Source organism: Osmerus mordax, chromosome 10 (assembly GCF_038355195.1).
Source record: "Osmerus mordax isolate fOsmMor3 chromosome 10, fOsmMor3.pri, whole genome shotgun sequence".
Classification (NCBI taxonomy): Eukaryota; Metazoa; Chordata; class Actinopteri; order Osmeriformes; family Osmeridae; genus Osmerus; species Osmerus mordax.
Window position 1 is genome coordinate 11,513,589 of NC_090059.1, and position 15,182 is coordinate 11,528,770.

At 41.5% G+C, this 15,182-nt stretch overlaps 3 protein-coding genes and 1 non-coding gene across 6 annotated transcripts; 1 reads left to right on the forward strand and 3 right to left on the reverse strand.

Moving 5' to 3' along the window:
- Nucleotides 1-656: 656 nt before the first annotated feature.
- Nucleotides 657-7,759, reverse strand: sh3bp1 (SH3-domain binding protein 1). 2 transcript variants are annotated; one of them, XM_067244430.1, is made up of 18 exons: nucleotides 7,545-7,759; nucleotides 6,017-6,059; nucleotides 5,789-5,893; nucleotides 5,606-5,682; nucleotides 5,387-5,498; nucleotides 5,103-5,179; nucleotides 4,588-4,675; nucleotides 4,245-4,313; nucleotides 4,054-4,144; nucleotides 3,833-3,969; nucleotides 3,580-3,691; nucleotides 3,317-3,398; nucleotides 3,133-3,213; nucleotides 2,882-2,995; nucleotides 2,507-2,604; nucleotides 2,139-2,301; nucleotides 1,561-1,742; nucleotides 657-990 (listed from the first exon to the last, which is right to left on the reverse strand). In XM_067244430.1, exons 1-18 carry the CDS (start codon nucleotides 7,592-7,594, stop codon nucleotides 716-718), a joined length of 1,956 nt encoding a protein of 651 aa, XP_067100531.1. In that variant the 5' UTR covers nucleotides 7,595-7,759; the 3' UTR covers nucleotides 657-715. The 2 variants fall into 2 exon arrangements, with proteins under 2 accessions (XP_067100531.1, XP_067100529.1); XM_067244428.1 differs by having other exon boundaries at nucleotides 1,561-1,925.
- Nucleotides 7,760-10,323: 2,564 nt separating this feature from the next.
- pdap1a (pdgfa associated protein 1a) lies at nucleotides 10,324-12,461 on the reverse strand. Its single transcript, XM_067244432.1, has 6 exons — nucleotides 12,273-12,461; nucleotides 11,535-11,617; nucleotides 11,356-11,427; nucleotides 10,856-10,980; nucleotides 10,538-10,689; nucleotides 10,324-10,407 (listed from the first exon to the last, which is right to left on the reverse strand). Exons 1-6 carry the CDS (start codon nucleotides 12,283-12,285, stop codon nucleotides 10,376-10,378), a joined length of 477 nt encoding a protein of 158 aa, XP_067100533.1. The 5' UTR covers nucleotides 12,286-12,461; the 3' UTR covers nucleotides 10,324-10,375.
- A 588-nt stretch (nucleotides 12,462-13,049) lies between these two features.
- cby1 (chibby 1, beta catenin antagonist) lies at nucleotides 13,050-14,308 on the reverse strand. Of its 2 annotated transcripts, XM_067245156.1 has the most exons (5): nucleotides 14,239-14,308; nucleotides 14,010-14,114; nucleotides 13,772-13,877; nucleotides 13,567-13,679; nucleotides 13,050-13,459 (listed from the first exon to the last, which is right to left on the reverse strand). In XM_067245156.1, exons 2-5 carry the CDS (start codon nucleotides 14,103-14,105, stop codon nucleotides 13,379-13,381), a joined length of 396 nt encoding a protein of 131 aa, XP_067101257.1. In that variant the 5' UTR covers nucleotides 14,106-14,114; nucleotides 14,239-14,308; the 3' UTR covers nucleotides 13,050-13,378. The 2 variants fall into 2 exon arrangements, with proteins under 2 accessions (XP_067101257.1, XP_067101256.1); XM_067245155.1 differs by having other exon boundaries at nucleotides 14,010-14,291.
- Nucleotides 14,309-14,755: 447 nt separating this feature from the next.
- On the forward strand, nucleotides 14,756-14,828 carry trnar-ccu (transfer RNA arginine (anticodon CCU)). Its single transcript has one exon. It is a non-coding gene; the product is annotated as a tRNA-Arg (tRNA).
- Nucleotides 14,829-15,182: the final 354 nt, after the last annotated feature.

Here is a 15,182-nt window from a genome sequence, read left to right on the forward strand (position 1 = left end):
CTGAGCCAGCGTCCAAGTTTGGAGGATGTCAACCAAGCTTCAGTCTCTCAAACTACCATGCTCTAAAACACAACAACACTAAAACAGGAATATTATAATCTTGTGTGGGCTACAAGCCCTCCTTCAGCTGACAACAAAAAATACTTTACCTACAGACAATGTCTAGATCTGAACCTTCAAACTGACCTGAAGCCATAGAGGAAGGAGATTTGATACATTATAAAAACAAATGTTTGTTATACATTTCTTCTGCATCTTGCATACACCATTAGCACCAGTTTGACACATTGATTAGCAGCTTATGTATATGATAATGATCTAATGTTAGTCTATTATATTATTCAGAGAGATTGTTTCCTACCAAGAACAGAAATGTGTTTTTATTGTAACCTTTATTGTCCTTATACAACAAAATACATTATGGAAATTACTTATGCTGCAATTAATACATATGTTATTCTAATAATAATATGAAAATACAATAAAAATATGTTTTAGTAGTATCTGATATACTTTATTTACAAAGTATGATTAGCTCATCTTTTGGACCTTATCGATAAAAGGCCAAATAAATCATAACATGAAATACCTTGTTGTTGCTGTGAAACTACAAAGCATGTTTACAGGCCAAGAATCAAATGCTTTATATCTTATTCCTTATTAAGGATAGTGATAGCTACACGCTTTTTTAAGAGATCATATCCATTGGCTTACATTACTGCTGGCTATCCACCAGGGGAGGCAAAGGAGGAGGGACAGATGGAGGTCTGATCCCGGGCTTTTTGAGTGGGGCCTTCTTCAGGAGCAAGCCCTGGGGCTTGAGTGGGGGATGTGGCTGGGAGGGGGGTGGGGCTTTCTGGGGTGCTGGAGATGTTGGGGTCTGGGTCTTTGGGGGCAGCGGAGCTCTCGGTTTGGAATTGGCTGAAAAAGACACCACTACGTGCTCCTTCCCATGGATTGGTGGCTTGTTCTGAATGAAGGATCTCCTCGCTGTTATGTGATATATAAACATAAAAAGAGAGACGAGAGATTGAGGTCTTTCATGTTGAGGGAGCCAACCATACAAAATTCAACAAAACACGTAAAACATATTATGGAAATAAAATCCAGAAATCAATGGTCTTGTATGTCGACGTGTGCTCATGACAGGAACTAATCCAAAGTCTGGCTTGGGTTCTTCTCTGCTAAAAGTGACATTAAAGACCATTGTTATTGTATAACACTTCCTGTGTGCTGAAATAGACCAGCTGTTTGTCACTTAGTTTGTCAGCTAACTTCTAGTGCACTAAGGAGGTTGGTCTCATGTAGCAACAAAGAGCTGCTACACAAGGTTTAGCATTTACCACATTTGCGACAGTTTATTTTTAAAAGAATTGTGGTTTTGTCCATGCTAATAAGGGGTGGTTGAAAGGGACAAGTATGTCATAGCCCTACTTATGCAAACTTCTTAGGCCTGCTCCTCTGTGTTGTCACTGTGTGCCAATGTATTTAATTTACACTATAAAGGAATATCTAACAACAGGCCTTAAAGTCTTAGAAAATCCAGATAATTCAACATACGTTTAAAAGGTGAGGCGATTTTCAGCAAAGCTTTAGGGGAGCCTGGTGGCAACTCGGAGATGGGTTCCAGCTGACCAGGTTCTGAACCCTGCTTCTGGGTTGGTTTGATGACTAGCACTGGGTCTGGACCTGGAACTGCTGATCCACTGGACAACTGGAATGATTTTGGAAACCATGTTGGGCTACAGACAGGGGAAGGGTCGAAGACCTGAGTAGGGGTAAGGACCGGGGATGTGTTCTCTATCAGCGGTGGTGAGGATGGAGTTGGACCAGGAATTTCAGAGGTAGGGCTCTCCCATGTACTGGTTTTACGACCCACAGAACCAGAAGACTTGATGATAAATGGCATGTCCTGGGACGTTAAGCTGAAGAGGATAAAAGTTAGCCAGGGAAATATACACCATGCTCAAAAACTACAAGGGGAAGAGAATGAGAATATGAAGTCAAGGATTATGTACACACAAAAGACAATGGCTGTTAGGACACTCATTATCTGCCACAACAAATGGGTTCCCCCTGTTTGACAAAACTGCTGTTGTGAAATAATAATTGTGCATTTAGGGATTGCAAATAACAACCTGTATGATTTATTCAAAGGGATATGACAGGAGGAAGAGGAGGAGGCAGTAGAGGATGAAGAGGTGGTTCTGAACACCATGTCTTTCCTGGATTCCAGAGGCTGAGGAATTGATGGGCTCGTATCTGGATTCTCTGAGAGGTCTGGGACCTCAAAGTCCACCCCTGGAAAAGAATGCAGGATACTTACTCACCAATTGCATCACCATTCAACTCACTCGTCTGTGAGTGAGTTGTATGCACGTTTTCACAACTATAGTGCATGCATGTTCTAAATGCTAATCAAGCCGGCCACTGATTCCGACCACTCCCGTAGTTCATTTCATTCCTCTCAACTTAGCCGTTTAATGATAGATACTTAGATGTGTACCTTCTGAAAAGAGGCTACTGGAGTACTGGATGAGAGGCTCTATCACCATGACAACTTGAACAGACGAGGCCGACGCCATATCCAACAGATCGATCTCCCTGAAAGATGGGGTGGGACAGAAGAGACGACAGAGGCCGGTGAAAAAAAGAGCAGCGTACCAGAAAAGGTCAGTGTCTATTTGAACATCCTGTGTGGGTTTCCTGAACAGAGAGCCAGCGCTACTCACTCCTCAGCGCGGTTTTACCATTTTAGTTTCAGTTGGTGTATCTGTGGTGTGTCAGTAGCCTACACGGACATTCATATCTACCCCTCCAGGGCTGTCAATTAGCGTGTCAGTGGTGGTGTGTCTGTAAATGGTCATTAGCATCTACCCACCCCTCAGCGCGCGGCCACAGCAGGTTGGGCCCCAGAACAATGGCGATGTTACTGGGGGTCATCTTGTTGACAGCCTGCTGCTCAGAGAGGAGAGACAGGAACTGGATGAGGTACCTGAGAGAGGAAGAGATGGGGTGGTTGCAATAAAGAGAGAGAGAGAGACCAGAAGAAAAAGAAAATGAGTAGTATTTGAGAGAAACGGAAGAGTGAATACCTAGAAGGGTCAAAAAGACAGGGATTAGGATACCCACCTGAGGTTGTTGTAGTTCTCTGGTGGGAGCTTCTTCAGCACCAGTCTCAACTGCTCCAGCTTTTGGTTCAGCTCCTTCTCTCTGCACCAACATTGACATTCAAGTCGAATCAAAAGTAAAAACTGACATTGACTACAATTAAACATGGGTGAATTCAGGCATCTGCGGTTATTGTGTTACCCACCCTGCAGCTTCAAACCAATCATTGTACAGATCAGATATCATCAGGGGTTCAGGCAGTTCTCTGAGGTAGCTCTTCAAAGCTCCTAATGGAAAGTACAGGAAAACACCCTGTGAGAACATCGACACCTTCGTTTTTTGTCACCTCTTATTTCCTCACTCTCAGGATGTTACGGTGTGTGCTGCACATGTATACGTATATTCTCTTTCTCTACTTTTTCACTCCCCCCACTTCTCCTTTTCATTCCCGCTCTGTCCCAGCCTGACCTGCAACAGCATGAGGTTCTGTGTTGAACTCTGTGTGGTCCACAATTCCTCGATCCAGATTGCTCTTCAGTCTCTTAACCACAGAGGCTGCTGCCGTCAGCCGGAACAAACCCTGGGAGAGGAAGGTAGGGGAAGGTGACGGTGACGAAGGTGTAGTCTTTATGATACATATGAAGATTGACTTGTTCTGATTGAGTTAAATTGAATACATCATGTGGTAAAGATGTCAGACTAGGACCAGGGTACTGAGTACCTCTTCTCTCATAGCTGAGTGCAGCAGCATATCGACACACTCCTGGATGGGCACAGCAATCTCTCTACCGCTCACAGACAAGTGATAGAGGAGAGGCTCTCCAAAAACCTTCCCTTTAGACATGCTCATTTGGGGCTCTGTCCGAACACATGGACACACATACGTTATACACATTACACTAACACAAACCAACCGACACTGCGAAAACACACACTGCTCACCCTTCCGACTGTGATCTTCCTTCAACTCTGTGATAGTGTGCTCTAAGAACTCATGGGAGCACTTGTGGTACTCTGCTTGTAGCTCCAACAGCTGATGGATAAACACAACCAGAATGTTTAACCAAAGATGTCCTCATTGACAACACGTGGAGCCGGATGATGCCACCTCTTTGAGAGTCTAAAACACTCACTCGAATGAAGTAGTTGGCATAGTCATCCTCCTTAGTATTAAAGTGATAGAGATCTGCAGAGTACTGGTCCTGTAAATAGATCAAACCATAAGAAACAGTTAAAGATTATTAATTAATTAATTAGCTTTCTCACTAATTGATTGTCTTGCTTAATTTGTTAATTTACATTTTTGACATATACATTTTATTCATTTATCAGACTCTTTTATCCAAAGCGACAAACAAATAGTCCTTATAGAAAGTACAGCAAAATATCAAGGATCAGAAGTGCTAAGTGATAATTCACTTACTCACTCAATAATTCTTCATTTAATTGGATGATGGATGAAGGTGTGAAACAGACCTTGATGTTCTCTAGTTTCCTCCAGGCCTCGTCCAACTCCTCCTTCAGCCCATCCTGCCTGGCCTGGGGGCCTGTACTGGCTTGGGACCTGAACACACACACAGATTTGTTTTAATATTCTTGTAAGGACTCGCAACACAGTTCCATTCAAAATCCTTTTCCCTAACCCCTAAGCCTAACTTTAACCCTAGCCATGACCTTAACCCCAAAACATAACATGATCATTAATCTTAAACCTAATCCTAGATCCTAGCCCCAACCCTTAATGTAATTCTAACCATAATCATAATTCTAACCATAACCCTGAACCCCCTAAACCCCTTAGAAATTAGCACTTGAACTTGTGAGGACCAAGAAAATGTCCCCACAAGGTAAAAATTGTCCTGAGTTTAATATTCTTGAGGGGATTTCAGGACTCCACAAGAATAAACAAATACACACACAGAGACACTGTACACACACACAGTGCTTGAATTAATAGTTTTTTAATGAGGAGGGATGTAGCTACCACTCACCTGTTGCGTGCATTTTGCCAATCTGTGGTCAGTTTAGCAAACTGCTTCTTGTTCTTCAGAATCTCTGGTAGCTCTTCCTACAGCAGAACACACAAGCCATCAGGTTCATAACTCAGCAGAATCCTACACGATGTTACAGTACATTTTGATCACCAAGCAGCATTCAAGCCCACAAAGGAATGGTGAATGCAGTGCATCGATTAGTGGTGTTTACACTGTGTGAGTTACGGATGTCATCATGGGTTCAGCTGTCCATATTATGGTTGTGGGTTAGAGCTCCTTACCTCACTGAGTTTATTGAGAGGCTCCAGAACCTCTTTCTCCAGTTTAATCTCAAAGTCTGCCAACAATTGGGCTAGATTCTGTTCAATGAAGCAGCACATCTCCAGCACCTTCCTGATGGACAAAATACCAGCCAGCGAGTTTGTGAATGACTGAATGAGCAGAGCAGTTGAGCAAGCGAGTGAGGGAATGTGTGAGTGATGAGAAAGTGGGTCTCCTACCTAAAAGAGGAATCCCCATCAAAGTCTTTAAAGCTTTCAGCCATGGTAATAGAGAGCAACATGAGAGGAAGTTTTTTCTGTGTTCAGAATGTGAAAGAGATTAAACACTTTGCATTTAGAAGTATATGATCGGTCAGCATGAGGGTCGAGGTTTAAAGAGCTTAAAGGAAAAGTGAACGTTACCATGCGTCTCTCCAAATCAAGCCCCTGCTGGCTCTGAAGGCAACACTGTAGCTTTTTGTACAGCAGCTGTGCTGCCTTCTTGGCTGGCTCCACCCGTTGCTCCACCTTCCAACCAATCAAATCCACCAATATTAATCAAAAGTCAATCACAGTTCTTGATGCCTTAATTATTTAGTACCGAGCAACTAGGTCCGGATATTTTGTGTGAACGTGTAGCCCTGTCCTCACCATGACCAGGTCCTCATGGAGAAGATCAGTAGCATCCTGGGACCTGTACACATGGACAGTGGATAGCATGTTACTTTCAGACAGTGGAGGCTTTGAGAGAGTTATAATCAACTACGGAAACATTGTTCTTAGTCTGAAAGTAACATGAACGGTTAGGATGCTGGTGTCAACAATTATAGAACACGTGCATTACGAGTCCTCATTCACATTAGACTGTCTTCGGCCAAATGTATGTTATGTACACCTTTGATGGTTTATTTTGTCACTTTTTTTTCTCTTTCTGTCTCTCTCTTTTTAGTAGGATTAGATTAACATCCTGAAGTTGAAGGCTGGAGGTTGTGGTTTAGCTATCACACAGGACATACAGTACAAGGAAGAGTGTAGAAAGAGAGAGACAGGAGAAACTGAGAGGGCCAGAGTGAGTGTTCCAGAACAGCAACAGAAACCAGAGATCATGTAAGCCATGACCCATGACATGGCTATGGTAAGGTCACATGATGATCCCCTCAGGTGTGCGTCTTCTCTGTCATCTGACCTGACTGGAGAAATTCCCTTTCCTTCAATAGCCCACTTCTCGTTTACTTTTTACTCTCATATCAACATTCATGTTCACCTGCCAAATATTCTCAGCACAGTTCTGCTATATGGAGGAATGTGTTTCTATCATTTCTTAAGAAGTGAACAGGTTGTGTCTACACGACAGAACCCTACAGCAGTCCTCTGGGTAGTTCCAGGTTGGTGGGTGTGTGTTTTATTTTTGTGTATTATTTTGTGTGTGCGTATGTGTGAGTGGGTGGGATTATAAATAGCAAAAAACCATATTGGTCAAAGAGGCCTGCAACCATTATAAGCCCACAGCTTTGCTGCAACATAAATGCATGAGCCCACACACAAACGGGGGGAAAACTAGTGCAATGAAGGTAAAATATACATAGGGCTGTCTTAACTCATCGAGAGGGAACAAAAGTTTACACAGACAGGATGCAGTGTGTACAATGCACTAGATTTCAAAGTAACAAGCTACGATATTCCATTATATTAACTGTAATTAAAAAGCCAAAGACAACATGAAAAATAAATTTACTTCATGCATGACTCCAGTTTTGTATCAGCCCTTTCTGAAAATGGAAGGAGGAAGACTTTTCTAGACTAATCAATCCTTCGACAATATGTATTAAATTATCATTCAAGACTAGATCCAAATAAAGAGAATATTAAAGCAGAGAACATTAACAGAAGTAAATATCAAGGCATTTTTCTATTTCATACCTAAGCTGGCATCACAACCAGAAAAGGTTTGGTTGCCCTCAGAACCCAGATACCATTGGCTGCTCCTCATCAGATACATTCAAATGAACAGAATCTAGATACGAAACCAATGGAAATTAGGCTTCACTGGCTCAGAGTGATGGATAAAATAAATGTTTTCTTTTTTTAAACCATTCAATCCCAAATATGATTATCTCAAGTATTCACATTCACAAAAACCCAAACCAACCACACAGCAAATGTTGTTGAAAGTACGTACTTCCCCACAGATCCCAAATGCTTTAGGATGTTGAGAGATTGTTTCAGCATGGTTGAAAAGTATTCTACACAGCCTTCTTCTGCTCTCCTTGGTCTGCAGCTCCTCTATGTTCTTGTCACAGGGAGTTTAGGAGTGTGTGTGTGAGAATGGTCCCATATAATATTTCATAGAGCCGGTTCGTTGTTGTACGCTGTGTGCGTGCTGTCTGTTCTCGATCGACCCTGTGCACCCAACAGCTTTCGTTCTTGTTTCAGGGCGATCCTCAGAGCTCAACTAACACATCAGCCGGGGGAAAGAGGAAGTCACTCAGATAGATTAGCAATAGTAAAGAGGAAGAGGGCTGGTTGGGCTTTCACTCGCTGTACACAGTTGAAAACTAATAGCAACAACCCCACAAGAGCCTCAAGAATAACATAGGCCTATAACAATTCATGTAGCCTAAAATTATACCACCTCAACAATGAGTCAACGTCAATGTACAAGATATTAGTGTGTAGAGTATCAACTTCCTGAGTTCATCTCTCTTCCGGTACCCTAGATGAGGGCATCATCTGCTCAATTAATATAAAATGTATGAGTTTATTACAGAAGAATGAAAGCAATGACACTGAAGATGACTGAAAATTTGCCATATCGTATTAAAGACAAGATAAGACTTCTGTTCATAATGCTTTGCACATAATGAAGATGATCAGGATGTGAGAGAGAAAAGGGGAAACTAGCGTTTTTATAAGGCTGTCTGTCATGGCTGCTCATGTGGGGGGAGTGGGGACGTTATAGTGACATTTTGGCCATTGCTAAAGTTAGTGCTATATTTACAAATACCGTATTACAATTACATAGGACCTATTCTATAAGCGCTGTTGTAATCTACTGTGCATTGTAATACAACTCACGTTAACAATTTCGTAAATCAGTCATTAGGTTCCCCTGTACTTTTAACTTGGTAGCTTGCCACGGCTATCGTTTCCAATGTTTAGTGCTGCCACCTAGTGTTGTAAAGTAGTAGGCACGCACAAAAAGATTTTAATCACACACAATAAATAATGTAGTCTATGAATAACTGTCCCTCATTTAATCTCCGTTGTATTATTGTAAAGTCAAATGGCGGGTTGTTAAGAGATGAGACATTATGAGAATAGTAGACTACAACAATTTAAGTTTAATTGTAACTTGTTTAACTACATGCTCTTATGGTTCTTGGTTGTTCACAATGTGTGCTTCATGTTTTGGCTACTCGCAATGTTTTTTGGCTATCTTGTTGTTATGATCAGTGACCTATGCACTTTGTAAAGCTCTCTCTTGGAAGTCGCTTTGGATAAAAGCGTCTGCTAAATGAATAAATGTAAATGTAAGTTAAATGCCTAAAAACCGTCTATGGGGCCCAAGGACAAAAGATGAGCTTTTTACATGGCTCTGGCATGCAAGTCGAGAAAACAGATCCTGGAACACAGAATTATTAGACAATGGTAAATGCGTTTGTTTATCAATGTATTTATTTCTATACAACAAATGAATTCAAATACAAACAAATCAAATTATGTAGACCAATCCTTTCATTCCTGGAGAATTTCTTTATACCCATTAAAACACTTCTATTATTTATACTGTATGTTGTCAAAGAGTAAATGAGAATATTTTGACTACTACCATTAAAAAGAATCAGACCTGGGTCAAATAGCATTTTAAATCCTTCCAAATACCAACCATGTTTGAATTTGACCTGCCCAAAATGGATTCCACTGGTCCCATATATGGCATCAGGCCAATTAATTAATTCAGGCCTGGGAAGAATATTGCTTTCCTGTTCAAGGCATTTCAGGCTCCACCATCACTCAGCAGCTACAGCTTGGTCATGACAACCAGAGACATACTGACAGTAAGTTGGCAAGTAAGTAAACTATCAAAAGGCCACACAAAAATGGTCCCTTATCAAGAGTAACTAATGACCCCATAGGAAAGAGTAAGAGATGGAGGGCCCAGTCATGCATTAGCCTCTACTTTTCTGTGGTTATTGCATGATCAGGGTAGACCCACTGACTACAATTATGAAAAGTTGGAACATTTGACAGCCAATTACAAATTGTAAGAACCAGAAGGCTCAGTCCACAATGAGTAAACAACAGAATCATATGTTAAAGGTTGAAAACCAAAGCTGACTGGTGCCACAAACACAGACTCTTTCTCCATGACTGCCGTGTGGAGCCAAAGGCCTATGAACTTTCTGATTGCAATGAAGACACAGCTGGTAGAGGGCGAAACCCTGACAGAAAAACAATTAGTAGGTCGATTTCCTGTATAATGTAGATCTTAGTGTTCCTTCCTCTATCCCACACTTCCCAATTCACCTTATTTAAAAAAATAAACAGGTTGAATGGTAGGAATGGCATACCAACCATTTCCTTCTTGTGTGTTGTCGCATTCAAATCCCCTGCTATTCTGAAGTAAACTGTGTTAAAATGTATATAAATCAAATGAATGAAAACTCCAGCAGCTTTAGAATTTAGAACATTAAGAGTGTAGGGAAGGAGTGAGGAGGGAGAACTCTTACCACCTGGGACTGGGATTCCACTGGGTTCCAAGGAAAGAAGTGCCCCAGGAGAGCCTCCTCCTCCCCATTTCCCTCAACTCCCTGCTCTGCCTCCTTCCAGATACCTGGTCCACCCCTATCCCTCCATCTAGGATGAAGGATAAGCCCAGGAGAACCCCTGAGCTGTAACCCCTTGTTTAGTTCCCCACCCCCCAGTACTCCCTCTTCACCCCCCACCCCCCCCCCCCACCCCCCCTTCAACAGAATGAGTCCTAGGACCAGTGCTCCAAGGTAGGGAGGACTAGCGTTTTGACTTGGACTCCTCATCTTTATCTGAAACAGAGGTACAAATGTTTCCAATTAAAATTGTGCAAAGCGGGAGAAAAAAAATAAACAATGCACAACACAGATGATCCAACACAGTAGTTAATCATATCCTTGTGAGGAAAAAACCCCCTCACACCTTTCTTGAGATCATCTCTCTTTTTGGCTGCATCCTCTCTCTGCTTCTTGATTATGGCCAGCCTGGCCAGATCAGCCCGCGCCTGGTCCGTCTTCCCCTCTAAGTGGAGCTTCATGTAGCGCTCCTTAGCCTTCTGCTTCTCAATCTCCTCTCTTAGGGGAAGGGGGACAAAAAAAATCAAAATTGACCCTTCATAAAATAACATGCCATAGCTTTCGTCAGACCAAGATGGTGTCTTATCTCTTACTATAATCATGGTGCACAAGTAGCTTTAACCCCAAACCTTCGTAAAAAAAAAAAAGTTTTACATCTACCCACCTCTCTCTGCGAGAGAGCTCTTTGGGTGCATTGACGTCAAGTTCTGTAACCTTCTTATTCTTCTGGGACACACGGTTGGGATTTTCAATCTCAATTAGCCCCTCCACCCCACTTTTCTTCTTGTTCTAGAAAACACCAAATACCACAAATCAGGAATGGGTTAAACAGAAGGGACAGAAAGCCATATTGGACACAGGTGTATCATGGAGAAAGCATGTAGAGCAGTGGTTCCCCCTCCCCGGTCCTGCATGCTTTAAATGTCCCCTAGCTCTGCTGAAGTCTGAGAAAAACCTTTCGTTTGAATCAGGAATGTTAGAGCAGGGAAACATCTAAAACATGGAGAACGGGCATCCCTGAGGACCAGGGTTGAAAACCACTGACCTAGAAGATACAACCAACTTTTACAGTACCGGTTTCCCTTAACCCCAAACAGTTCAGAGAGAAGTATTTAATTGGAAATGTACAAATAAAGCTCAAGCAGAACCATCGACTTAACTCACTTCACAGTCCTCATCACTGCTACTTTCATCTTCAGATCCTGAGCTTTCTTTTTCTACACCACCGTTTGCCTCCTGTAAAACACAAAAGCAACCTGTTAAAGTACATGAATGCCTACCCACCATTATTTTGTGTTTTCTTTTGTCAACTTGCCACGAATAAAATAAATTTGAATGCTAACCAACTCTCTCTGTGCCTTCATCTGTCGGTCGATCTCCTCGGGGTTGCTGAACTGCTTGCCCCGACCCTTGTGACCCTTTTTTCCTAAATGAACAGTGAGGGAGACGCAAATTATGTAGGCGAGCAGCAAGAGATGAGTCACAAGTGACGTTCATTGCAGCATGGTTACACACACACAGCTGTCAATGCTAGCAAAAAAAGTCAAGCTAGGTGTAGCCAAATGTACATTCTCAATTTATGGCAAACAATCTGATAAACAATTTGAGCGCATGTCTGTTCAGGTAAAAAAAAAACGATACTCCGATATGATTCAGGACAAATGCACATGGTCGCTGTGGCTATAATTGGTTATGAAGGCTAGCTAACAGCTAGGATAGCTTCTAGTCCTAGAGTAGACTAGTACGTACAGTTGCTGAGAGTGCAAAGTGTTTCAAGATGTTGCTTGCTCTACGTAGTTGTTACCCAACCGCGCTAGCTTACAGGAGACAGTAGTATTCTAGCAAACAACTAAGCTAGAGCTACCAACTCCCTGTCAAGGACGTGAACTGTTTGACACATTCGTAGCATTACTCAAAAATAAAAGCTAGCACTTTGAAAGCTTGAGTTCAAATCTTGTTAGCATGTGTGTGCTACTTTTGGCTAGGTGGCCCTCAGCGTTGGCAAAGTAGCTATCTAGCTAGCTAGCTAGAGCAAGTACAAAAGCGCAAATATTGCTTGATTGCTAGCTAACGTTACTCACCGCCTCTTGGCATGTTGAAGAGTAGTTGGAAAAACAAATCTTAAAACTGTATGAAACAAATGTTCAGGTTTTTTACAAGTGAAACAGAAGGTCTGATATTTAGCCAAAAGAAAAGGCCTATGTCGTCTCCTTCCTCCTGCTTCGGATGAGTGTAGGACTAGCTAGGCTACTGTAGCCTGATAAACACAATCCTACACACCCGACGCTTCCTGCGTGAGAGGCGGTGCTCTGAGAACTGATGCAATAATCAACCAATGATAGTACGAACCAACTATAGGCGATTTCCAGACTTGTGAGTTTAATCGTCATCGCAGTTAAAATGATGTCATTCTAACAAGAAAAAAATACATAATGATATCAGCGACATTTGACCATGTATGTTGTTTTTTTGTATGTGCATTTCACTGCCATACTCAATTTACGTTAATTCAGATCTGCGGCAGATTGGTGCCGCATTGTCACTAGCGATTAAAAAAAAATCATTAGATCTGTTGACTACCCTTTTCTGGTAACTAACTTTCTTGATTCGTGTAATGTGTTATCTTAAAATGTCTACTTTGCCTCAGCACCAAAGATAAATGTTAATTCAAAAGAAAAGAGGCAAAAACCATCAGACTGCATGCAGAACGTTGGTCTTGGTAGTTGCTGTCAAATTGAGATACTAATTGGAAGGCACAGGAAAACTTTCGTCTATAGATTGTAGCAGAGACGTTTGATTCATTTGGAATGAGAGATTGAGGACAATGCAGCAGTTTAAGCCAGAGGCAAACAATCAATCACAGCCAGCTCATTTAATAAAGTATAAAATATAAATATAAAAGACCACACTCAAACAACAGGGTGAATTGAAACCCAGACACCAGACATCATCAAAATCTCTTCCATAGTTGCTTGTTTTGACTTTAGATCCGCAGAAGATTGGACTTTTTCAAATAACTAAAACATTCCATACAGTTAATGATGACAGATGAATCAAACAGAACATATACTTGGTCCCTACAATTACTCTTCCAACATTGTCATGTTATCAGCCATCTTCTTCTTGCATTAGGATCCCTTTTCCCCTGCTTCCTCATTTATCGCCATGTATCTCTTGTTCTGAATGGTCACTTTGCCCTACGTTGATGATTCTTCACTTCCTCCAGTTCTTTCTCCATCAGGTGGGATTCTGCTGTTGTTTCTGACAACTTAAAAAAGAGCAAAGAAGAACCATAACTGCCCTCCATCATCATTGATTGATGTTGAACAGAATAATAATATAATATTAGAGAATACTACATGAGTGAGGACTTACCATGTCCAGCAGGAGGTCAATCTTAAGCTTTAGAAGGTTGTTCTCCTCTTCCAGTTGCAAATTCCTCTTCTTTAGCCTCTGAACGTCTTTGCCAGAAACATTGCCCCCAGACTCTGAGTATATGATACAAAAACACACACAAAAGAGGAATGAAAGCCAACTGCAGAACCTTATAATGTCTTATCTGTGTAGGCCAATCAGATACCTGCAATCCACTGTCCATCTTCAAACTTCAAGCTCTGGCCCCCAATGGTCATTGCAGGTGCTCCGTACTCAAGACCAAGTTCTATTTCCCTCGTTGAGCGGTCCAACTGGGCCCAAAAAGAAGGGACATGATTTAAATAACTGTCCTCAGCCTTGGAATCACATTTTTACGCAACCTACTGATGGAAAGGAACCAAATACTATATTTACATCGCATGTAATGAAAAGAATAGACTCACTGTGTGCAGATTGGAAAGAGAAGCAGATTTGCGAGGAGGAGTCTTCTTCGGGCTGAAGGTATTCCCAAAGAGGGGCATTTTCACCAGCGTTGTCATGTAATGTTGCTTGGACAAAGTAAACAAGGCATGAGACCAGTCAATTCATCTCAACACTGTTTACTCGCTCTGTGACTACCTGGTGGTATTAATAACAATTACAGACAATAAAACTACAAGAAACAGATTTTACCCTTTTGTATAAATAAAATGGTAAATAACGTTACAGCTCTGTTCCAGAAATCTTCCTTCGATCAGTTGCGAATGTTAGCAAGGGAGGAAGTAGATGGGACCGTTCCATTTTTAGGGGGACAACTAGTCTACTATAGTTTCTGCTCATTATTTTTGGGATATTGCATTCCATTTTGAAGTATTTTAAGTATATAATAGATATAATTGTACAATTGTATTGTCATTCTATTGTGTAAAACTCAATATTTTCTACTTTTAATCTTCAAAAAACCTTTGCACACCCCTTAGAGATAGTAACAATAGGCTAGTTGTGTAATGGGGGACAAACAATCACCATGGTGATGGAAGTACTGCTTGTTCGATTTTGTGAAAGTGCGCTTTTTGAACTTTCACATGTGTACATTATTTGTCGTGTTATCCAATAAAATGTCCATAAAAAGTCCGAAATTGTAGTTTCGTCACCATGTCCATAGTGAGTATAATTATAAAATATACAAACCACGCCCATGATACCGGTAGCCCCAGTGGCCTAATGGATAAGGCACTGGCCTCCTAAGCCAGGGATTGTGGGTTCGAGTCCCATCTGGGGTGAATCGTTTTTTTTCTCAGTTCATAACTGCATTCTAACTGCACCGTGATGATCCGCACGAAGTGTCTAAGAGGACTTTGCGCTGTTATTTTGTGCCTTTTGGACACTGCATCCGTGACATGTGCAACCTACCGTAAGTAGTCTTCTCAATGAGTACACATCTCTAATTCTAGTCCATGTTCATATTAACATAAAGTAATCAGGATTCAAATGTGTATTTCTTCAGTTAAATGCACACTATTTGCCTAGGTAAATGTGCATGGACCTTGGCTGTCTCAGGCGTGATCGCGCACATTTGATTGACAAGAATATAGTTCCAAATGTTCCAAAATATAGCTCATTGGGATTTTTCATGC